Raw genomic sequence first — 25628 nt, forward strand, 5'->3', positions numbered from 1 at the left:
GTACTCTGAGATGTACAAACATATCTCCCAAACCACTGAAGCTAAATCAACAATCGAAAGTGTAAAGTAAGTTGAAATCGGATTATAGTCCCGCCCACTACAACCACTACTTCCTATCCAACACAATTTTAAATTCCAACTGATTCTTTGAGTAAGCAAATCAAGCACCAATGAAAAGTTGTGTTACTTAGGTATAAAATCGCTTGAAAATATGTTCTCAAGTATATCTAAGTAATGCCTAAATCAATGCAATCAGCCAGTCCCTCTATCTAGCCCCAAATTTGGCATATGTATGTATATATGATTTCCGACTTTCCACCGTACAGATTGGTAATTGGTGAGTTTTAATTAAATAGACAAGTTTCCTTGAAAATTATGTGGATTACAACAGAAAATGAATTAACTTAACCCAGACCTTGGTCTAAACCTCATAACCCCTCCCTCATAACCCCCTAATATAAAGAATTTCGATTCTCTGGTTGATATTTTCCATTTTAGTCTCTTTGGTTGAGTTTATACCTGATAGTGCCTTGAGCATATTAAAAGATTTAGTTCGCAGTCTTGTAAAACTTTTATACTACAATGTTTGTATAGAAAATGCGCCGCTGGTAATTAAATTTATAGCCAAATCTTACCAGAAGTTTTACACACCATCTATTTACACAAAATAAAAGAGTGCGTTAACAACATAATTATACCCTAAAGCGTTCTGGAAATTCAAACACCCCTACCCTGCTTTCATTCAGTTCAAGCACATATGTTGCAAAGTGCAGCGCAAAGCCTGAGAACGATCCACCCTTACAGACTGTTTGGCTACCGTTCGGCAGTTCCGTAAGCTGTAATTGGAGAAATCAAAACACAATCAACCGAAAGGAAAACAAAAACGAGCGTGAAATGTAATAATAGGATTCTCAATAGATTTGAATTGAAAAGCAAACATTTAAACAAATGCGATTACAACTGCATTCAATTACAGTCTTCTCGCCTCGCCTGTGCCGTAGCTGTGTGAAGGGCCGTTAGAAAGGGCGGGTAACCTGTATGGCATGTTTACATTCCCTCAGCATTGCTTAATTGCGGGTGCAGAATGATGGCTTTCATTTAAGTCGCTTGTTATCGTGGTTGGAACAAATCAAAATGTTTATAGAATTAGACCACACAATTATTTTAACGGTTCACTTAAGCTTTTTCTCTGTTTTTTTTTCTCTTGTCTTCTCTGTAGACCGGCCAAATGGATGTACCGAAATTCGCGCTAGATCGCAGCTCGTACCTGAGCTCCGCAGCCACAGCTGGCACGCTGTACGAGACCTCGAAAGCTGCCCAAGCGAGTGCCGCCTACAGCGCCTACTTGGACCCCAGCGTCCTTACAAAGGCATATTTCGATTCCAAAATGTATCAAGATCGTGCTGCCAACTATGCCTTTGACATTTCGAAAATCTACGGTGCCCAACAGCATGGCACATCGGCGGCTGCCGCTGCAGTGGCGCATCAACAGCAACAGCAACACTTGCTCAATGGTCTAGGTATAGGCAGCTCACACCAGAATAACAGCAACAATAATAACAACCATACAACAGCGAATAACAATCTGGACGAACGCGACAATACACCGCATTTAGACAGCAGCAGTGGCGCCGGTGGTGGAGTTCCAATTGGTGTGGCGGATTCTAAGCCACATCTACACTCGCCAACGGACGCACAACTTGACTATTCACAATACGCACAGTATGGGCAAGTTGGGGGAGCCGCCGTTGGATTGGGTGGTGGCGTGGTTAGCAACGGCGGTTTGGGTGGCATTGGCTCGGGTAGCGGACCCGGCGTAACTGGTGCTGGCGGTGATTTCCGACGTCCGCTCACAGTCATATTTTGACCACCATCCGTCGAGAGTGAGGAACTCAACCTGTCCATGACGAACTAGAATTGGAAAAAGCGAGGTTATAAGCATAAGAACTTACAGTGAACAAAAAAACTTGTACAGGGAGATGGTTTGAAACCTTTGAAATGCATCCAAAGTGTTAAAAATGCCTTTTTATAAATTTTAATATTTTCAAATTACATACAATAAAATGACGAACAATTTTTTTTTTTGCTTATTTAAATGAATTTTATTTTTAAAGACACAGTTTTCCTCAAAAAATATATATGTGACCTGGTCTATGGAACGGGGGCTTAGGTGTCAAAAATCCATTTTCACTTTTTAGTTGATTCGGATTGAAGATGAGATACTTTTTCACGTGATAGAATCCAAAAAGTCATTTCGCACGCTAACTCCCTTTTCGTAGACCAGGTCACATATATGTATGTAAATTAACTCCATTTTTTTTAAACAAAAAAATTCTGCAGTTTGCATAGCTGGGCATTTTAACACTCTTTAAGGAAAACTAATACTTTGCATGTGCTCCTTTGCTCTCTATCATAGTTTGCAATATTTGATTCATGGAATGCAAGAATTTTCTGTAAAACCAGGAGATGTACTTGCTCATATTTCGGGTTGTTGTGCTGAATGAAATCGTAGCTACCATTTAAGTTGAGTTTAGCTGTCGATGACAGAACAGTACTCATCGGCAAAAATTACAGAATCTGAAAATTAGGTATCACGATGTATATGCTTTTTATAGGCAACGTTTTGTATATTTCTCTTCGCTAATTGTGGCTCGTTTCGTAGTGTATACGCTCTAAAATCGTGCGAAAGCAAGAAGTTCTAAAACGTTTCTCCAACGCCTTGTTCCTTGATAATCCGACTTTTTTGACTGCCAAAACAAGGTTATTTTAGATAATTGTTAAAATGTTTATACAAATACGAAAACTGTATAAGATTCTGGTCCTGTTGTTCTTGGCTACAGCTTAAAAGCTAAAATAGTTTAAAAGAAAAGTCCATTCAAAGTCAAAACATCTATCTGTACAAGTTTTTTTTGTTTCAGTGTATATACTACAAATGTATGCGTTTCAGCGATAACCGTAAATCGTACGAATATTTGACAACAACGGTTTTATTTCTAGAATCTTAGTACATAGCTGCATATATTAAATAAACGAATATCTAACAAATACTTCACTATATAAAAGTAATTGTAGAAAAATCTATGGAAGTACTTAAGCAGAAGGTCGAATTTTTTACAGGACTGTAGCAAAACAAAAGTGTAGGCCTTGGTTTGGTTTGAGGTGGATTTTATAATGTGTAAAAATTATATGTAAGTGAAAATAGATATTAAAGTGTTACAAAGTTGACGGATTCAGACAAAGTTGGCAGGTTCATTTGTGAACGAGTCTCTAAACAGTGCTCAACGCGGATAAGATTCCCTAGGAGGTTGAACAATACTGTAACATCTTAACTGTCAATCTGAAAAATTAAAAAAAAAGTGTTGAGCGAATGAATTTGCTTGCAGTATTATGTTCAAAGGTATATTTAATGTGCAGATATGCGCTTACATTTGTCAGGATATCATAAGGCATGCTTCTTTAAAAATTGTTAAATATTTTAGTTTTTCTAGCATCTATTTTGTAAGTTTAACGCACAAATAAGAATGGGTGGGAGATACTTTTGATTAAGGAGTTAGACCGGCATGGGATTTAAAAAAATCGAAACTTTCTTTAGCTTGATAAATCAACTATAATGTCAAATCGAAGACTTTTCCACGTAACCACTTGAATAAATTAACTGTGGCTCTGCAATAACATTATTTATTAATGTGTTCTATTATTGCGATCACAAATTGAATAATTTTTTTCAAACCCACCACTTAACGAAAAATTGATGCCTTGGGTTCCTTTCTTTTATAACGTTCCTTAGAATCAGCTTCGGCCGTAAAGGCCCTCTTAAAAAGCTGGATCCGAAGGCTAGCACAGCTGCCGTGGAATATAAAAAACATAAACTTAGTAGCTGGTTCATGATCCGTTTCTTGCTTCCTTACTCTGAGAAATATTTGTCAAAGCTTGGCTCTTTTTTAGATCTCTTAACAGGCCTAACCCCTTACACATTTACATTAAGACGTGAAAATAAAAAAATTTCATGAAGTTTAAGCAGCCACATAGAAACTTACAGTTGAGTTTAAATTAATAACATTTCACTTATTTAAATTTTATTTTTTTTTTAATTTAATATTTGCTTTAAAGTTTTGACACGGCATTGGGCTAAAGGAAAATAAATAGTATTAATAACCTAGTTTTGTTGAAGTCTTTTGATAGAACATCATGCACAGAGCTGTAAAAATGTGGTGTTGAGATTATTTCGAAATGTGTAGAACTTACAATTTGTGACGGACGTACATATTAATAATACAGTACGATATAAATTTTAAGTAATAAGTAAGGAATCAATACCATTAAGCATTTATTATTAAAAGAGTATGAATAAAATTGTTTAACTAATAATAGAGAAATGAGAAACGAGAAAAAGTCGATAGCATTAAGCAGAGTTAATAAGCTACAAATATAAAGCAAATACGAATTAGTAAATGTTAATAAATAGAAATGCATAGCATAATTAATATTAAAACAAAATGTGCGCACACAGACACACATTGAATATAACGATGTGGCCATTGTAATTAAAATATTATTATCAATAAAAAATATGCAAATTCATAGGTCTTTCTATGTCAGCCATGTAATCCTAAGTACGCAACAACATTTTGAACCACTGAGTAAAATTGGCGGTGACATAAGATAAATATGTATATGTACATATTTATGTAAATATAAACATACCTACACATGTACATATATGGAATTAACTTAAATTAATTGCAAGCCAATGTGAAACGTTTGCCACAAAGGCATTGGCAAAATTATTAACCCGCTGCGCTGCGAACCGCAACTCAAACAGCACTCCAGCCAACTCAAGTGAGCGAAAGTAAAGCGTTTCCTCATTTATTTCTGCATTTGCTCATATTTTGTGCCTTCTGTCACCAGAGTTGTTTGCGCTGTGACAAAAAAAGCAGAAATCATAATTGTGATTGTGTGTAATTGCAGCGCAAAGAGAAAATCAACCCTTAAATGGCTAAAATAGTTGTTTTATTTTCATTTTAATTGCTATTTGGTTCTTTTGAGGATACAGTCAAAACGAAACGTGCGCCACTTAGCGGATCGAGCAGGTAAAAGTAATTGGAAAATAGCACTAATTGCAATTTGCGCCAATTTGGACGCGCTTCAACTACTCTAGCTTTGAGTATCCTCTCGGTGGCAAACAGTTTGCCTAAACGACACAACACTCCCAATGCCCCCACGGCGCGCTCCTCAGGTAATGAGTAATGAGCAATTAACTCAAATCATCGTGCTTCGTTTCGTCGCAATTGGTGGCTTGAAAGCATTGACACCTTCGCTGCTCGGTGAGATGGGAATGCTGGAATTAGTTTAATTGAAAAGCCCTCAAAATTGTTGATTTATGACTCTTATATATGTATATACATATATGCGCAAACATATGCAAAGCAAACTGGTAAAAGATTTGTTAAAAAAATTGCGTGAGTTGCCACGACAGAATGCCAGCTCAGTATATTCCAGAAGGAATCAAAGCTCATACGTGTTTCTTTACATGGATTAAGAAATTGAGATATATTTTCCAATACCCTACACAAATACAAAAGGTTCCTTAGAAAACCGATCCGATGTTCAGAAATCCGTGTAAAAAAGAGGCGTTTCCTATAGTAAAATGGAGGATACGTTCCATGTCATCTGAAAACCGTGTAAGATGAAATAAGAACCATATTTGCTTAGAAAAACCGTGTAAAAATGTTGAAAACTACAAAATTTTAGATATACATACCAATTGTATTTTATTGAGCATTAAAACTTAAAATACATAATTCATGCAGGTGGAAAATTGATAGATTAAGCAAAACCAAAAGAAATCTGTTAATCCAGAATTAAGAACAGAAAAATTAGAATAGAAATAAGGAAAACATATTTAGATAGCTACATACATAATTCTTCGTCGCCACTTGATAACAAGCGCAATTGGTTGCGAGGAACTGGACTAAAGTCGGTATCACCGCTGGAGATATCCATTTCAGGGGGTATTCTACTCTGGAAATCAAATTTTGGGCAGTTTTTTGAATTTTATTTAAAAAATAAACCAAAAATATTTTTACTATCCATTTCTTATGGTGTTTTTATTGATATCTTTACAAAAAAAAATATTAAAAATTAAAATAATTAGAGGGGGGGAGAGACAGGTGTAAAAAAAAATGGCGCATCCCGGTGACATTGATCTTCACTCTCCTGGTGGTCTGGAAAAAAAATCAAAAGAAATTCTTAATCAGTAAAGATGCTGCTATAGTCCCTATTTCAGGGAACACGAAAAAAATTTTTTTTTTGAAAAATGGCGACTGCCTGAAAATAAAAATAATTTTTTACGCTTTTTTTGGAAATTCCTGAATTTTTTTTAGAAATATTAAAAACAAAGGATTAAGGAGAAGGTTCACACAAAACTTCTAGTAAATCGGTTGTATAGAACTTGAGATACCGGTACCGTGTGGTTAAAAGTAGTTTCGAGAAAAACGCGTTTAAAAAAGTGAGTCTACCTACCTACCGTCCTAGGAACTGCGTCACTAAAGTAACTGTAGCTCTTAAAATAATTTTAGTTTTTAAAAATCCTTTGGAGGATATGTTCTTAAGGGTCTAAACTTTAAATATATGAAAAAAAATCGAATTTTTCAAAATTCTAGAGTAGAATACCCCTTCAGCAATGTAAATCTCAGCGAACAAATCGAATAAGGAGATTTCGCAGTTACTACTATGTATGTTCATTTCAGCAAACATAATTACAAGACAGTGGTTTAGAAACCGTACAAGATTAAAAATTTTTTACAAAAAAACATTTTTTTTTCAACCGAGTAACTTCAAACACGCGTAAAAAAAAGAGTTGGGTGTATATTTATTTTATAGGGTATCTGACGTTTCCTTTTGGTTGTTACAAACATCGTGGCAAACTTAACATATCCTGTTCAGGGCAATAAAATATTGCATAAGAATATAATATGCATTATTTGAAGAAACTGATTGCTTTAACGGGTAATCCAAGTAGGGGATTTGAATAGCCTTTTTTCACATGTTATTTTAGTTCAATATTGTTTGGCATTTCATTAGGGAAAGACTTATGCCTGAACAACGTTCACAAATCGTTCAACTTTATTACGAAAATTCACGTTTAACTTATGGCCAACATAATCGGGCTACTGAGCATACTATTCCCATCACCATCACCCATCTTGAGACCCAGCATTCATTATTCGATAATATTGGACCGACAGCATGCAGTGAAGAAAGTATGGCAGTCGTAGCTGAGAGTGCGCACGAAGACCGTAGAGAGTCGATTCACCGCCGTTCCCAGCAACTCGAGCTGACGTATGCTGGCGCATTTTATTCTTAAATTGAAAGCGTACAGAATACAGCTTGTGCAAAAACTAAAGTCATTTGACCTTCTTTGAAAAGTTCCAAGAAGATCCGACGTTTTCGATCTAAATTTTGTTCAGAGATAAGGCCCATTTCTGGCTTCTGGGTTATGTAAAAAAGCAAAATCGTGGATTTGGAACGAAGAGCAACCTGAAGATATTTAAGAGCAGTCCTTTCATCTAAAGATGGTTTGTGAACCATTGGGATCATACATATTACTTCAAAAATGATGCCGGTGAGAACATAACTGTCAATGGCGACCGATATAGCGCCAGAATAACGACTATTTGATGCCTGAAATTGGAGCTAGTGATCTCGGCGACATTGGTTTCAACAACACGCGGCCACACCTACACATCGCATCAGACAATGGATTCATTGAGATAATACTTCGGGGCGCAGATAATTTCCCGTTTGGGTAGGTGGATTGGCCACCAAGGTCGTGTGATATCATACCGTTAGACTTCAGATCTTAGAGTGTGTCTTTGGCAAGTTACCATTCGAAATGCTCGAACGAGTTAATTAAAAATTGATATGATATTGAATGATAACAAAAATTATCCATTATATTTAAAGTTTCTGTGTTGTTTTTTTAAGTAGGGAACCAGGAAATGAATCCCTCTTTACAATCAAATTTGATACTTACTAATTTATATTCAGCCCTATTCTGCATTTCGATTACGTTCCCGCTGTACGCTCCGTCTGAATCGAAAGTAGGTATTCTGAGTTACGATTGGATTGAAAGAAGAAGAGRAAGAGCTGTAGCTCTTTCGAAGTCAGCTGTTTGCCTTGGAATGTGTGAAATTGAAACAAAATAAAGCAAACAGATACAAATTTGTGGAAAAAGCTATTGGTGCTTAAATAAAATAAATTAAATATACATATAATTGCGTAATGGAATCGATAGCTGCGGCGATATTTCTTGAGGAGGACGGCAACGCATACGAGAATGCTGACGCAAAAGTTGAAGGAGAAGATTGCGAGATATGTGTGATCCATTTCAGATGAGTGACGAATTATAAGAAATTGAGCTTGAAAGAGATATATCTTAATTCATTGATTTACTTATTTAGATTCAAAAAAAACTTTAGGCTTAATAAGGACGCTTTCAAGTACATATGTCCTAGATACTTTCGCAGAAGAAACTCAACAAAGTACTTTGACGTCGTTATCTCCGCTTAATCGCGTAGTGGCTGCTTTGAGATATTTTGCGGAAGGCAGTTACCAACATGGAGTTGGTACTGATTATAACGTCGGAATGGGTCAGTCAACTGTGTCAAAGTCACTGTCTCATTTTCTCGAAGTCATGCAACGAAAGCTTTGCCGTGAGTAGATCAAATTTGACCAGAGTGAAGAGGAAAAAATGCAAGCGAAGCAAGAGTTTTATGCGAAGGCTAGTTTCCCAGGAGTAATTATGTGTGTTGATGGTACGCACATAAAAATAGTGAAGCCATCTGAAGAGGGGTTTCTATATTACAATAGAAAAGGATTTTATAGCATCAATGCTATGGTGGTGAGAACAATGTTCATCGCCTCAGTGCCATAATTCAAAATTCATTAGTTTTATCAATTTAATTTCACTTTTCAGGTGTGCGATAACAGAATGAGTATAAAAAGCATTGATGCCAGGTATCCTGGGTGCAATCACGACTCGCATGTATGGGGCTTAAGCAAGCTTAGATCGCATATGGAACGGCGATATCGGGAAGGTGAAAGAAACGCGTGGCTGTTAGGTATTTATTTACATATATACGTTTGTTAAAATAAGTTTTGAATAGTTATTCGCTTTATTAACAGGTGATGCGGGATATCCATTGCAGCCTTGGCTAATGACTCCGTATCGATCTGTAACTCAAGGCAGCCGGCAAAGTAATTACAACATGCGGCACACCACAACAAGGAATATAGTAGAGCGGACTATTGGGGTATTGAAGAACCGTTTCCGATGCTTGTTGGGTGCACGAGCACTACATTACTCACCACACAAAGTTAGTCAAATAATAAACGTTGCCTGTGCCCTCCACAACATTTGCATTTACTACAAAGTGGAAGATTTGAACGCAAGTGAATTTAATTTTGAAAGCCGTCAGGAGGAGGAGGAAGAGCAAAGCAGTGACCCCGATTATACTTCCATAGCAAATCGTATTCGAGACAATACACTCTCTACTTTTTAATAAATTTGAGAAACGAGTACAATAATAAAAACATCTTTATTAAATTCTAAAATGTATGTATATATACTATTCGTATATTAAAAAAAATAATTTGCTTTCAGTGCATTTCACAACTTGTTACTTAAAGGTAATAAATTGAATTCAGTTCATTCACAGCAGTTCAGTTCACAGCTTCTTTCTTAAAGATAATTGAAACAAAAAACTAAAAAAAAAAGTTTAGGTACAAAATTTAGGTTATTTACTAAATTACTTCGAATCTGATTTATAATTTGGATCTAGCTTTAGCATCKGCATCTTTATTTCCACTTTTTCCCTTACCAATTCTTCCTTAATTTTATTGTGTCGTTTCWGTTCTTGTAGTTGCTTCAATGCGGTGTCCGCCATACATTCTAAAGAACGATTCATGCGAYGTAAATATGTCACCATTTCTTCCATTTTACTAACTGCAGCTTCATTATGGTTTTTGGTGTCCTCGTAAAACTGTTTCTGGAGAGCAATTTGTTCGTTGAGTAAGGAAGAAGCGCTCTCCTTATCAGTTCTTTCTCTGCGCTGGCTGCTAAATCTGCTGCATGAAGGAATTTCATTTCGATCCTCCGAACATGCGGAAATGTYCATTTCGGAGGTTTGGGCAACGTCTTGTACCTGCGCACTATCGCCATAATCCCGCGCACATCTTATTCCACTTGTACAAGTTTCCAACCCCGTCAAAGCTATAACCTYCTCCTCAAGTGGGCTTATACGTTGCAAGCGACATTGACCTCCACCTGTGCTCATAATCTCCTTTTTATTTGCAGACAGCTTGCGTTTTATATAGCACTTCCAGTCAATCCACACCTGTAACAACACGTTTGAAGTATTTAAAAAATGTATTTTCAGTAGTACAATACGTTTCTCCATGTACTGGAGTCTTTTGATCGTGGACCAAGTGCATTTAGGGCATTTGCAATTTTCTCCCAAAACTCCTTCACTTCTTCCTTCGGTCGCTGTTGGAAGCCCTGCGCAATATCTCGTTTGGTTGCCATTATATCAGCCAATTTTTCATATTGCTCTGGTGTTGTTGTTTTTGACCTACAAATATATCAAAAAACATCATTAAAGTACAAAAAACCARGGACACCACCATTATACCYTTTACAACTATAATCATAMAGTTTYACTTACRTATTTGAGKAAATTATCTTATTCAAGTGCACGAAAATTAATGTATAACGGCTTTCCGCCAACAAAACTTCAACGTACAAAAACGTAATTACGATCGCAATGCAGAATTCATAGAATTGGAATTTTCGAAGTTGAATCGAAACGCAGAATACCAAAGTTGCCAATCGGAGAAAATTTCGATTCGAGTAGAAATGCAGAATAGGGCTGATTAGTAACCAAGGTTTGGACTTATTTCAGTAATGTTCGGAGCTAAAATGCAACATAAACGCTTTAAAACCAGATAAAAAGTCAAAATAAATGGAATTCCCAATATCGCATAGTCAAAAAATCATTTTCGTATTTTGTCGTTGCAGTCGTTTATCTCCAGTGCTAGCGATCACATTGTGTCATACCATGTAACGTTGTAAAGGTGAGATTTTTAGCTTCATTTAACTAATAAATTCGGGGAAGTTGAAAAATAGTTACAGCTGTATAAAATTGAGTCGTACTCCATAAATTGACCGAATCAGCCGTTCATATACCGCTAGATTCTGCAATGGGTGCTCTCTTGGCCTTGCATATTTCGTTATAGGATTTTTGCATTTTGTGTCAAGAGAATCCCCCTACACTGTTGAATTCATTCCCTTCAAAAATAGTGGAATTTTTTCAAAGTTATGGTGACGACATTAATATTTTAATAAAACAAAACATTTTATATAATCATTTTTTATAGCATTGCCTCATTTAAACAAATAAATTCACACATTATTTAATATTCGTTCTCTTTGGATTGAGATCCGCTTTTTGATGACCGATGCAATGAAGTAATACCCAGACGTTCCTTAAAACTCCTAATCTCATATGTCAAAATTAACAAATTAACTTAAACAAAATGAAAGAGTGAAAAATCTTCAATATCTAAGTTGCCGAGCGGGAATCATAGCAAGGTGCAGAATCATCCTAAAACATAGGGCTTGGCCGCCTTCCATTATAATATTTATATATTTTTCAACGCTCATTGACCTCTCTATTATTGAAATTAAGTCCGATTTGTATTGTATTTCTTGTTACCATTATATAGAGGGAATGTTTCACAGCATTAAGAGTGCAATTTTCTGCGAATAAGGTTAAACTTCGACTCGTCAAAAAACCATCTGGTTTGCGTCCAGGTTGATTTACTTGTATTTGTAACCTGACTCTATTGCTTTTCTTTACTTTTTCTGGTCACGAGTAGCGTTTTTACTGATTTTCTTCTTAGCATTCCCATTCCGTTAGGCTCATTTTGCGCGGTTGGAGTTAGAATATCATTACTAAATGATTTCAGCAGCTCTGTTTTAATTTCGGCTACGTTTTAAAATCGGTCTTGTAAACTTGTTCTTAAGTTAGCAACGTCGTCTCTTAAGCTAGTGCTTCTTGTTCGTCCTGAAGTTTTCTTTCTATGGAGCTCTCCAGTTTTACAATATTTTCCAAAACTCGTGTAAATAACAGCTTTTTGTGAGAAAGAAATAGAATCACATAGGAGAATCTTTTGAAATTAACGAAATGTAAAGCTAAATATCTAAAAAGTTCAATGCACAGCCGTATGTCCGCTATCTGGGTACCGGGCAAGAATGATGAAGATGAAAAAGAGTCACTTTTGTGCACGTTGGTTGTATTAGATTTGTGACGACATTGCTAACAGTCCTTCTGAAGATAACATTCGAAAATGTAAACGAGATCATCATCCGTTCGGAGTATATACTTTAATATTTTTCGAAAATCAAAATGTCAATTATATAAGCACAAATGTCTTTCTTGCCATTATTTTCGATTTTCTATTTGGGTTGGTTTTTTGAAAGAAGAAATGTTTAGAACATTTTTTCTGACTGAAAAATTTGTAGCACCAAGTGGTTTTGATATAAGTTAATCCAAAAAGTACGACATTTAGCGACATCTATATTCGAAATATGTTAACGAATAGAGAGGATGCAAATGTTGTTCTTTTAAGTGCTAATTTTAGTTTTCATATAGGGAACATCGAAAAATAAACTCCTAAAAGCAAAATACACCACGCAAAGAGAGAAATGTGTAAAAAGTCTACAAATAGGCACAACGAATTTTCTCCCTATTTACGTTTGCGTCAACAATTCCTATTATATTATATTAAAAAAAAATCATATTATTATTAAATTATATTATATTTATTAAGAATATTTTGTAGCAAAAAGGAAGAATGTCAAAATTACCATACCACTGACAAAACTAAGCAGAGGATCACAATGAAAGAGTGACTAAGCGTGATGGAAATAAGATCATACGGTAATATGATTCACTTACTACATAGATTTTTTTTTTAATTTTTTAAATTTTTGTTAAATAAATCTTAATATCTATTTACAAGAAAATTAGATGACAAAATATTCCGAAAATACGTGTCATTTTCAAAATCGTTGAGACCGCAAACGCAAATTATCTAATTCCAAAGGATGTCCTGAACGCGAACCCTTTGAATTTCATAACTGCACTATTCACTGGTAGGTGGCGCAAACATTTGCAATGTCCACAATATTTTCGGAGTGGGCTCAATCCGGATGGTTAGATGACGCTGTTAACTAATTTTATGAGAACAGTTACTTATATGAAGGCCAAATGTTAAATCAAAAAATTTTAGATACTAATTTGTAGTTTTCATATGAGAAAACACCGAAAAATATAATTTGGAAAAAGTATATAAGCGAAACGGGGAAAAGCCTATAAATTATATAAATTTAGATTTTGGCTAACGGTTTCTATGATATTACAAAAAGTTCGTTATTTATATTTACAAATAATGTACTGAATTAAAAAGGAGGATTATGGAACAAAACCGCAGAGGAAAATAAGCATTTAATAGATAAATTATATTACACATTTCTGTATGTATGTACATATGTATGTGCGTTGGGTGAACAATTCTCAATGATCAATGGATAACAATAAAAGCGTTGAACGGTGCGTGTTTTTACCGCTTAGCGTTGACGCCGTCGGGTCATCTCTAAAAATCAAAAAAGTCTCAAATTCTCACTTAAATCCTAGAATTAGTACAAAAGATATTAAACGCGAAACGAATTGAATTATTAATAATGCTTTAATCAATTCGTATAAGCGTTAAACATCGCGCAACAAGAAAATTTTCGGAAAAATTACAATTTTACGCCCAATGCGCCGTCAAAATTGAATCCTCAACGCTTAGCATGGAATCCGCCTTTGTTTAGATTTGCGCGATAGGAAACCTATGCTGAGGAATGTTTCATAGTAATTGCCACTGCCGCTGCAGCTTTTACTTACATATATATGTATAGCTGTACAGCGGCGGGTTCCAAACTTTGGAGATGGTTCTGATCGTAAGCGTGAAGGAGTTAAGCTCAATGCGAATACGAGCATTTATGTGCGAATCCTGAAACTCATGAAATTTATTTAATTATTTATTATTTTATTTTTAATTATTTTTGCTATTTTCTTAATTAAGTGCATTTATTCAAACTTTTTGAAATTAGTATGTAAATATATGATATTAGTAAGTAAATATATTATATTAGGAAAATACCTTACCCTTAATGTTTCAATAAGCATTCCTTTATACAAATTAATCACTACCATTTATAGGTATTCCCTCAGATGAAATGCTTCTGTCTCTGGTGGCGGCTCGTATGTAGTACTGTGATCAAATCGAAATCGGAATTTTGTCCATTTCATCTCCTTCAAAGTAATCCCCTCCTGCTGCAATACACTTATGCCAACCGAGCCTGCTTCGATTCAGCTTTTATATCATCAGTGAAAACGGTGTATTCGGAGTGGTAATGTGAATTTGCTGAATAGCCAAGCAGCACGATATTAGTTGAAAATGTGGCGAAATGATCACGAATAAGTAAATAATAGTAAAAATCGAAGAATCCACTTTTAGAGCCTCTTAAAACGACGCGTATCTCAAATACTAATGAATATTTTTACGTGAAATTTAGCATAGATGTCACTAACAGTACTACCAACTTACAGGCAAAAAAAAATTACCGATTCAAAAAACACGAAGTATGAACTAAAAGTTCTTGGTTGTTGAAAAATGACTTATGTTGCTTTTGAAGTAAAGCGAAAAGCGAAGTTTACTTTTTTATTTGCGGACCAATAAACAATAAATGATTTACATACATATTTTGCTGGAACATATATATTAATAAAAATGCAAGTAGTGGTTATATCCGAATAATTACTATGACAATTCTGGAAAATTTAGCGCCAGTAACAATTTTCTGGGCTTAGAAGAGGCCATCAATTCCATTGAAGATGACAGTGTTGATGATTTAGAGTATGACTTGCCATAATTCCGCCAGAACTCAGTATTGTTACCTTACTTGTCGAATGATGTAGAGGTGTATGTGTCCGATGCTGGTGTTCTTTCAAACAGCACGATGAAGTATTTTAGGCTGCCGATTTTAGTAACTTATACGCGAGTCAAAATAATCGTCACCATTTCTCTGTCGATGCCGATACACGAACATATCGGAGTCAACGCGGTAACAAAAGCTAGATCTTTAACCGATTTAGAGAAATAGAGAGGAATCTGCACTTTGTTTACAACGAAGCACTAAATCATCTTCATCTTTACTGGTGTCTTACCAGCTGTTCTTTTGCATTTTCCGAAAACCAATGGTTTCGGTTGCAGCTGTACGCCTTTTCACTACAGCTTGCCTTCAAACGGATGTTCTTTGGCTACCCAAAGGCTACTTGGTCTAGGACCGGAAGCCGTGAGCTACTTGAGCCGTATGTAAAATAATAGTTTCCGGCCACCCAAAAGTGAGTGGCGATCAGTGAACTTTTCCCACTTCCGTGACTCTTTACATGACTCCATCCTCCAATATGTGAATTCTTTTAATAAAATTGAATGAGCATAATATCCTCCTTATGAAGGATCCCCGTAACTAAAATGGATAAAATCGGGTAAAAACTTGCCCTTGAGCCCCCATATAACTAATATCAGGATTTTCAAAGATCAGGTTTAAGTACTTTAATCATTATAGAGTTATTGTTGTGGGATACCTTAATGAAACTCAAAGGGCATCTATTTCTCTTAATAATATGACGTAATGCTAAGGTTTTCAAACTTTTATATTATACTACTAGTAATACTGACCATTGACTAACAAACCGCTGAAGATTATTTGAGTTGCGTAGGCCTTGGTCTTAACCTCATATCCCTAAAATAACCAATTAAGATCTTCTATTTGACGTTTTACACATCAACTCAATATTATAGGTTGTCAACTATCTCCCTTCCGCCTTTTTGTCTTTTGAATTTCGCGGCTATGTATAAGGCGCTACAGAGCTCGTATTTGGCAATACTATACATCTTTGAAAGGTCTTGGCATAACCTACAAAACGACGCTATAGATGATTAGTTTGGATATTGTATTCAACAGTTAAAGACGTGTAAAAAAGGAGTTAAATAACTGCGGAAGATGGGCTTCGACGATTCAGAGGGGGTGAAAACGACACCATGAATAAGCCATCCGGCGGATAGACCATCTAATTCCAGCCGTAGAAGTACCCATAAATGTTTTCAAAAACCAACTTTGGATCTCTTTAGGAGACGAAGATAGTTACCTATTTAAAATACTGTTTCCTACATACCATAGACATGTAATAATTAAACAAACATGTTCCTCAGAAAACCTAATTTCACTTTTTAAACGTTACTTAAACCCTTCGRTGATAAATGGCATATTTACTTCCGAAGAAATAATGCGAATAATTCAACAAATATACCCAATCCATTTTTCCAATTATAAAATTCGATATACTCAGATGAAAGTTGATGACATTACGAACGAAGATATTCAAAACGAAACAATATTAAAAGAACATAAACGCGCACATAGAAACTGAGACGAAAATTTAAAACAACTTATACAAAAATATTATTTTCCAAAAAATGAAAGCAAAAATAGAAGCAATAATTAAACGATGCAAAATATGTAAAGAAAACAAATACGATCGTCATCCTAATAAACCACATTTACTTGAAACCCCTATTCCACAATATCCTGGGGAAATAGTTCATATTGATATATACAGTACAGAGAAAAATCTTGTGCTTACCGCAGTAGACAAATTTTCGAAATACGCCCACGTTAGATTAATAGAATTAAAAGCAATAGAGGATATCAGAGAACCCTTGCGACAATTACTTTTTTCCTTCGGTGTACCGAAAACCATAGTTATAGATAATGAAAAATCTTTAAACTCAGCTTCAATACAATTTATGGTCGAAGACCAACTTGGTATTAACATTTTCAAAACACCCCCMTACGCTAGCAAAGTCAATGGACAAGTCGAAAGATTTCACTCCACACTTTCTGAAATTATGCGTTGTCTTCAAACCGAACGCACCCACCACTCATTTCAAGAACTTTTAGATCGTTGCACCTACGAATATAATTACTCAATACATTCTACAACCAGAAAAAGACCAATAGAAACTTTTGTTGGAAGACGCKTTTCAATAGACCCACAGCAATATGAAAACTCAAGACGAGAAAATATCGAGACACTAARAAAACAACAGATGAAAGACTTAGAAATTCACAATAAAACTAGAAATCCAATAAAAACCTATGCCCCAGGAGAAGTGATATATGTTAAAATAAATAAACGAACAGGCTCGAAACTAACAGCAAGATATAGAAAAGAAATTGTAGTGTGCGCTGACTTTAGGATAATAGACTATACAAACTCACAATTAGCCACATTTAGTACAGGACCAGTAAAAATTCAAACAGGAAGATTCCGACTGATACACAAAGTGGACATAGACGAATACCAGAACGCACTAAACAATTTAAGTAATTCAATTAGAACTAAAGTTAAAGAAGAAAACCCACTCCTTCCTATCCTCATTATTGAACTAAAACTGACACAGACATACTTAAATAGACTAAARMCAAAGAGATTTAGGAAATCAGTAAACGAATTAGGAACAGTCTGGAAATGGATTGCGGGAAATCCTGACCACGACGACTTAATAATATTAGAAAATCATATTAATAATATAATTGAAAATAATAATACAAACAAATGAAGTTGTACAACATAATATTGCTGTTGAAAATAAATATAAATTAAATATAATAAAAGATGAGATAATTAATATAGACTATGCAATTCCACAGAATTGCAAGTTACGGGACAGGTAGATTAAGGTTACTTTTTAGCTTAAGTATAAAATGTAAAATCAGTTGCAATTAAACATTTAATAAAGAAGGTCGTACGGACCCAATTAAAATAAAACCACTTTTTTTTCGGAGCTCTAGCAAAAAGCCCGATAACTTATATGTAAAATTACCTCCCTATGTCCCCTCGGATTTTAAGCCCACCCATTTCCCATATTAACGGTTTTGTTAAAAACTACTGTAAGTGTGACAAATCTATAACTAAACTATCTGGATTAGGTGTAGGTGATACGAACCACCGTTAAGTGACCAAAACTACATATGTAGCAACATATTTCGAGAATATAAAAATCAAGTAATAATTTTGACCGGATATTTCATGCTAGCATTTCCTTCAAATTAAAAGCATCCGTATGTGAATGTATCTGAGAAAACTTAATCATTTGTTATTTAAGTGTTACTTATTTATTATTTATAGACTAATGCAGAAGCAATTGATCATGATCAAATTGAAAGGTGAATTTTTAATTTATCATTCGCGTGCTTTTCGAATCGGTAATTTTTTAGTGACATCTATGCTAAATTTCACGTCAAAATATTTATTGGTATTGGAGATACGCGTCGATTTGTGAGGCGATAAAAGTGGATTCTTCGATTTTTATTATATCTGAATTTATTGAACAAAGAAGTGCGGTAATGCACCATCTCCTACTGCATTGGTTATTCGTATTCATTTCGCGACGTTTTCAACTAATATCGTACCGCAACCCAGCATTCACCTGATTTAACTTCGTGTAACTTCCAGTTATTCAGCAACATCCCACTACCACCCCGAAGACGCCATTTTGACTCAATTGAGGATATAAAAGATGAATTGAAGAAGGCTCTGAGGATTTTTTCCATTTTCTAAAATTCACTGTGGATGCAGCCCCATAAAAGCCCCTTCTAAGGTCTGATGTTATCAACTCTGCTTTGCAACATTGCAGAATTCCCAGCAACTGTCGGGGACCAGCCTGTGTACGTCTACATGAACATCCTCAGCATGAAAGCGTTTATTCATTTCTATTGTTTGAACACATTGTTTTTCCTCAGCATGGTGCACAATTGCCTATTGTCGTTTTAATCAACTGTGTCAATTGACTTTTGTTTTCTCTACCATATTCATTCGTTATTGTTTATCTAACTGACCAGACTACAACACTAATCAACTCATCACCAACAAATCCAACAGTTGTTGAAAATATTAATCGAAATGTATGTATAATGTACCATGTGTATGTATATACTTACATCAAATTTATTTGCTATTTCAACACTTTAGTGCTATAGTTATGTTCAGTCTTGGTTTTAAAATTAGGCCTTAAATTCATATTCGAAACGTCCGTTTAATTAATAAGTGAGAGAAAAGACGGCATTGATCTGAGAGATTATGGTACATTATGGTACTCATATAATAAATCGTATATGCTCTTTATCACTTGGGGAGTATGTATCTAGTACAAGTTTATCATTTCAATGTTCCTTATAAGAACTGAAAATTTAATCGATTGTGGTCAGTTATTGGGGCATGCACTATATGTATTAAGAGGAATGATAGCGGATATGTTGGTAAACGATGACTAGCAAAAAGGAGCCCCCTTGTGCCACATACATCGGAAAGATAACGCAAGTTAGATTTTCGTTCTCATCTTACTTTCTAACACTTAATATCTTACCCATAGTAAAGGTGCGGACGACACGTAGTTATAGACAAAGGCAAATATGAGGACACTCTGTGACTTAATCCAAAGAGGTCTTAACCTAGCGAAGTGGTGGTGTAGGGAGGTTGAACTGAGTATCAACCGCTCCCAGACGACCGTAATTCCGTTTAGGAGACGTAGGTCCCTTTCCGGTCTTAGAAATCTCACACTTGCGGGTAGTGAGATTGGTATGACCAACAGTGTCAAATAACTCGGTTTGATGCTAGATTCCACTCTGAGGTGGAAACAGCATGTAAACCTGACTTTGGTCAAGGCGACAAAAGCTTTAATGGTGTGCAATCGGTTGGCGGGAAAGTCGTAGGGCTGTAAGCCAAGGATCGTTAGGTGGTTGTACACCATGATAGTGAGACCGATAATCACATATGGGGCGGTGGCCACAATAGTGTACTTCGGTTAAGACAAAGCTATTGAAGCTACAGCGGCTAGCCTGTGTCTGCATGACGCGTGCAATGCGCACCTGTCCAACGGTAGCACTGGAGGTAGTCTCGTGCCAAAGGCCCTTCTCCAGAGGGACAACGCTACCAAAATGGTTGACTTCAGGAAAAAGCTGCCCTCGGCAGTAAAGATGAATGAAACGACTCCAACCTCGAGCTGATGTTGAGAAACAGCACTTTGAGGTGGTACACCGATGGCTCGAAAATGTCGGATGGAATCGGCGCAGGGATTGTGGGCCCACGCACTAAGTTCTCCATACCCATGGGAGAGTTCTCGAGCATTTTCCAGGCAGAAGTATTTGCCATAAGCCGGTAAGAAATTGGCGGTTGAGCTCGCCCGCTCCACAGTCTTCACCAAGATGGTAGGATCCGAATCCTTTACGGGGTGGGTCCCCATATCATGAAGGAGCTGCTCCGCGAAGAAGAAGGAGTGGGCAGAGAGGAGCATTGACAACAAACTCATGGTATGAGACATGCCAAGTTGCTAATGGGAAGATACAACTTGAGAAGGTTCAAAGTTGTATTAAATCCTCCCAGGAACAAGCTCAGGCTGCTAGGCGCATGGTATACCGACCATTGCAAGCTGTAAAGGCATCTGACCAGCAAGGGCATATCCTCTTGTGCTAGCTGCCGGTTCTGCGACAGGGAGCCTGATCGACTGCATAGCAGTCTGTAGACGCAGAACTTAGGCCCTTGGAATGATGTTTCCGGATAGGGATCGCATTGCCTCGCTAGCACCAGGTAGTCTATTGGACTTCATTAAAGTGCTGGGGCTAAGCGAGTCAATGTGAGTCAGGAGAGGGCACAATAGACCAAAGGTCGCGGTGCATTCCTAATGTTCATTTATTCATTCATTCATTCAAAGGTCATCTAGTCACAATCTTAGTAGTTTTTATTGGACAGAGTCCAACCGGCTTTCATGCGATAGGACTAAGAATCTTTTCAGACGTAAGTATGAAAAAAGATGAGGTGGAATAATTTAAAAACCATTATCCATCCTTTGCAAGCTGATCGTGAACTATCTCGGGAGTCTTACTTTCGACAACCCAGAAGCCAGCCGAAACTGGCAATAGCCTCAATGAATTTGTGAGTTATAGGTACCAAGCGATTGACTGAATTAAAACTTTTTTTTGTTTTTCGAAGATCTTAAATTATAAGTATTTTATCTTTTGAACGGAGAGACGTAATTTCTTTACCCAACAGATAAGCGATTAAAACCATTTAAGAAAGTGGAGCGAGATTATTTTTAATTAATTGCAATGCATATACTCACTTTACGCACTTAAGAGTATATAGTTTCAGTTTCATCATTGCAAGACTTACTTATGTATGCACATACATATATATTTAAATATTTAATAGTACTTCTTTATTGCCTTTTAAGAGCTTGGCATTAACAATTCATGCTTTCAAATAAGAAGGTAATAAATTTGTAGAAAAGTGAATGAAAAGCACAAATTCGCCATTATGAGCCAACAAGCACAATAAAATGTCCTTATCATTTGCGGCGAAAAGCGAGATATACCTACTGTTTACCAACCAAGCGCGTTCGCTTACAATGACTATTTAAATGGTCCAGCGTTGGAAAGACATTCCAGCTAATGCGAAAATTTATTGTTTGAAAAACAAGTTAATAATTCATGATTTAGTACCAGCACAGCAAGCAGAAGTGAATATAGGGAATGCTGGCGAGTTTAATGGTAATTCAGGAAGGACAATGCGAACTCGAGCACTGCAATGTTAAAAAGAGATCAACTTACACACATCCATATAGTATACACATGAATACGACAGGTCTTCGTAGATATACATACATATACTTTGCATAGTCTCTTTGGGTTGGGGTTAGAGCGGAAAGGCGGTTGACATCATATGCATGGTGTGATAAAAATAGTTCAGGGTTCAATATTTCTTTTAATTCGTCCAATACCTCTAACTAAGTGTGTCAGAAAAATCCAAGCAAGTTACATCCAGTTTAAGCATTACATCTTTAGATTCGTACTATAACCATTTGGAATTATCCATATATAGACAGATATAAATATGTATGTACGGAATACAGTCGTGGAAAACGTTTAAAATTTGTACTAATTAGTCATTTCTGATCTATATCTCTTTAATAACACATTTTAACAATGCAAAATTCCATCGCCTTCGTAAAAAATAAGAATTCCGGACCAGATATCAGTTATTAACGCCATTATGAGTGGTATCTAATATTTCTAACAATTAAAATCAAGTGGCCTTCCTTCATAATTTTTATTAGAAGTTATCGAACACTGCATTTACATAGATATAAATACATACGTACATAGGTTACGGAAGAATTAATTGAACGATTTAACAATTTGCGCAAGCATTTTTTGAAATTTGATATTTTTCTGGTGAGTGTTAAGATACAAAATATATTTCAACCATAACAGTAATATCTGAAAAATAGTGTTACTAACAACCAACAGTATTTTTTACAGTGTTTCGGTCAACCTGTTGCTTTTCGAACCTGCTTCCTCCTTTTTGTCATTATTTGACAATTACCATTGTGATACGAAAATAAAACCGAAAGTTGTAATGTCCACAAAACTGGCTAACGTGCGGTATGCAATAATAGGGGAAAGATGCCATCGAACACTTCCCGAGAAGCCACAGCTGCCAGCGGTATGAAGCAATCCCCGAAAACACCAGTTCACTGGTTAAATGTTGCTTCTGCTTATAGGAGAGGTGAGTGTGGAAAGAAAAACAAAACTAAAAATAACCGTGCACATAAATTTGAATGCAGTGGTGTGATTTACGCGTAGCAACGTTGGACGGCAGTGTGAGGTGGCAAGTGTTGCCAACGCTCAGTGGAGCAGGCTTTCTCTACGCCATTGGCCAAATAATTTTAAAAGTGTGCATGCGCGCTTCGCGCTCCAGCCGACGGTATGAGCAGGTGGCGTCAAAACGCTTTTTTATGGAGTGGATTCCCATAGACTGCAAAGTAAAATAACGTACAAACATTCACAGAACTCCACTAACCACAGACAAGCACAGGCAAACACCAGCGCAGCTGCATAACAAAACACTCACATACTTGTGTATGCTTATGCAAGGGGAGTGTGTAAGGGTGGTGGTTGCCATTTTCAATTGTGTGCTTATTTCCTTTTATTTTATTGCGCTCCTTCGTTTGCTCCGTGTGGGGATTTATTTTCATTTTTTTTCCTTTATTTTCATACATACAGATATATTTGGGCGATTGGTGCATGGGGATGAAAGGTAAGCAACTCTCCGGTAATCTTGGAGACTTCTGTGGCACATGCGCTGTTTTACTTTCGTTTTTGGCGCCAAACGGATATTTAACCGTCATAATAGTTTGAGGCACTTATTGTTGATCCATATTGCTCTGAATAAATGTTTTACTGAAGAAGTGTTGTGTACACAGTTTTGGTCTTGGATTCCAAATAAGCACTCAAATTTGGGCAAAACGATTCTGCTTTTCGACCCATATATGCTGTAAAGTGTACCGGTAATTGAAAATATTTATGTTATAAACATTTATAAGAACTGTTGACCAGATCTACCCATTCTTGGCATAAGTTGTAAACTCGATTTCGATTTCGAATTTTTGGGCGTAAGAATAAATACCTCGAGGACAATATTTGTGCAAGGTTGTTTAATTGATAGAGCAGATCCCTAGATTAGGAGTTCACGTAAAAGTGAGCAGTGTCACGCCCATTTTCCGATTTTTACGCCAGATCCCTGGCTCTTCCTTGCCAGCCTGTTGTGTAATTTACAGCTTGTGGCTCTTTATTCAGTGAGTTATCGCTCTTTTAGTAATTTTATATGTAGACCAATTCAGTACTGAGCTTCATGTCTCTAAATTTGGCATTTCAAATTAGTGACAATTTTCGTAACTTGAGAAGATTTTCATTTCAGTACGTGTCAGTCACAAAACTCTTCAATTAAAAACGAACAGATCTTATTAGCTGGTACAGAAGATATTTAGAGACGTTTACAAATCGGAATGAAATTAAACATGTTAAATAATAAATAAATATGTTGACTTTCAGTCAGAATAGTTATGAATTTTTTATTATTTTTTTTAATTTTTTATAACTTTTACGTTATTGAGTTGCTTACAAATTATAAAAACTTACAATCGATTGATATCTATGATGATCTCTGTAAGTGAAGTGTCAATGTTCAAAATGGAAAAGAATAATTATGATCAGTTTTGGGACCTGCTCTCTATCAGTCGACAAATTTTAGACTAAAGTAATTGCTCACAAATTGAGACTTCACTTTAAAAAGTCTCAAATAGTAACTAGAGATTGCTTATACTGACATCTGAAAATGCTAGCCTAACTCAACCCCTTAAGTTTCACTTAAATATCAATTCATTTGGGTTATAGCTTCTTTTAAAAATGAATTCTACGAAACATGGCAGTGTATTGAATTAGATAGTAGCACAGTAGAGTTTTACTAATGCACAAGAACTTGCCTGGACATATAACCGTTTTTATTTATATAACATCATCAAATTGTACATACATATTTACCTGTGGCTTATTGAAGATTGTTTACAAAAAGATAGTAATTTCTAAATGGAATAACACATTACTATATCACGACAAAGAAACTGGACTATTGACATTATTCAAATATTTACACTCGACGAAGGTGATAAAGACATAGAACATTGTTAAATCTAAATGAAAGGAGGACACAAATGTAAAAGGACAAATTGTGGCAGCCGTCAACTATGCCAGAACGCGTTTTCACCATCAAAATAACTATATATAACAACAACACTTGTGGCAATGATAAAAATATAAAATGCATTTCCAACTGCACGTGGGAGCGTGTGCGAGTTTTGATTATTCTATACAAACGATCGCAAACAAATCGAAGCTGGTTCACGATTTCCTGTAGATTTTACACATCGAACACTTGCACGGACGCAATGTCGCCAACTCTACACAGCACACAGCACACAGCACATTCGCCACCAAGCGCACCCTGAGCCGCCCACATAAGCACTCAACACACACCACTACAGATGTTCAATGGAGATTTGCGCTCCTTTTACCAACAATTGTGGGTTTTGTTTTTGTTGTGTTGTGGTTTGAGGTTGTTGGGTGGTTATGGTTCAGCGTTTTTCTGCTGTGCATTATTCCACTAACGTTGTTTGTTTGATAACGTTCTATTCGTCTGTTGTTTTTTTCGAGCAGTCGGTCGCGCGCATTTCTCACTTTTTGCCAGTTTGTTGCTCATTTCGTGCCTTTTACTGGCGGGCTACGCATTATTGGAGCGCATGGTCGCGAATTTAAAATATTATAAATAAAACGATTGAGTGTTGCGTACTGTGATTGAATACCTTTCGGAAAATCGTATTCGTAATACGTACATGTGCGCGTGTGTGCGAGTGTGCGAGTGCTTGTGTACAAGGAAAGGTGTGTGCAACAATGCCCGCCATTTGTATTATCTAAAAACACTTGTCAATTGACGTGCAACGTGATCGGATGCATTACGATAGCCGTCCAAAACGTTTTACGCAAAACTCTTCCGATTTGTATT

At 36.1% G+C, this 25628-nt stretch overlaps 3 protein-coding genes across 9 annotated transcripts in view; 2 read left to right on the top strand and 1 right to left on the bottom strand.

The window, feature by feature from the left end:
• Positions 1-2091, top strand: part of LOC108967263 (transcription factor mef2A) — a 140946-nt gene extending 138855 nt beyond the window's left edge. For 5 of the 6 annotated variants that reach the window (XM_018930568.1, XM_018930564.1, XM_018930565.1 and 2 more), the window contains one exon: positions 1220-1867. In XM_018930568.1, coding sequence (XP_018786113.1) covers positions 1220-1867 — 648 coding nt within the window. Of the gene's footprint in view, positions 1-1219 lie in introns of all 6 variants that reach the window. The other variant, XM_018930569.1, reaches the window with a different exon arrangement.
• A 6134-nt stretch (positions 2092-8225) lies between these two features.
• On the top strand, positions 8226-9574 carry LOC108967256 (putative nuclease HARBI1). Of its 2 annotated transcripts, XM_018930549.1 has the most exons (4): positions 8226-8397; positions 8463-8902; positions 8951-9122; positions 9187-9574. In XM_018930549.1, the coding sequence occupies exons 2-4, from the start codon at positions 8753-8755 to the stop codon at positions 9561-9563; spliced, it is 699 nt and encodes a 232-aa protein (XP_018786094.1). In that variant the 5' UTR covers positions 8226-8397; positions 8463-8752; the 3' UTR covers positions 9564-9574. The 2 variants fall into 2 exon arrangements, with proteins under 2 accessions (XP_018786094.1, XP_018786095.1); XM_018930550.1 differs by having other exon boundaries at positions 8226-8902; positions 8978-9122.
• Positions 9575-9809: 235 nt separating this feature from the next.
• On the bottom strand, positions 9810-20475 carry LOC108967248. Its single transcript, XM_018930538.1, has 3 exons — positions 20339-20475; positions 10451-10631; positions 9810-10397 (listed from the first exon to the last, which is right to left on the bottom strand). Exons 1-3 carry the CDS (start codon positions 20473-20475, stop codon positions 9810-9812), a joined length of 906 nt encoding a protein of 301 aa, XP_018786083.1.
• Between the last annotated feature and the right edge of the window lie 5153 nt (positions 20476-25628).

The sequence above is a fragment of the Bactrocera latifrons genome, unplaced genomic scaffold, assembly GCF_001853355.1.
Source record: "Bactrocera latifrons isolate USDA-ARS-PBARC rearing strain unplaced genomic scaffold, ASM185335v1 scaffold_181, whole genome shotgun sequence".
NCBI lineage: Eukaryota > Metazoa > Arthropoda > Insecta > Diptera > Tephritidae > Bactrocera > Bactrocera latifrons.

Bases quoted from the DNA above. Each gene is read 5' to 3' on its own strand.
- LOC108967256 (XM_018930549.1), top strand. From the start codon at position 8,753: ATGCAAGCGAAGCAAGAGTTTTATGCGAAGGCTAGTTTCCCAGGAGTA. The intron at 8,903-8,950 runs GTGAGAACAATG...AAAATTCATTAG, and splicing joins ATAGCATCAATGCTATGGTG to TTTTATCAATTTAATTTCAC. The intron at 9,123-9,186 runs GTATTTATTTAC...CTTTATTAACAG, and splicing joins AAGAAACGCGTGGCTGTTAG to GTGATGCGGGATATCCATTG.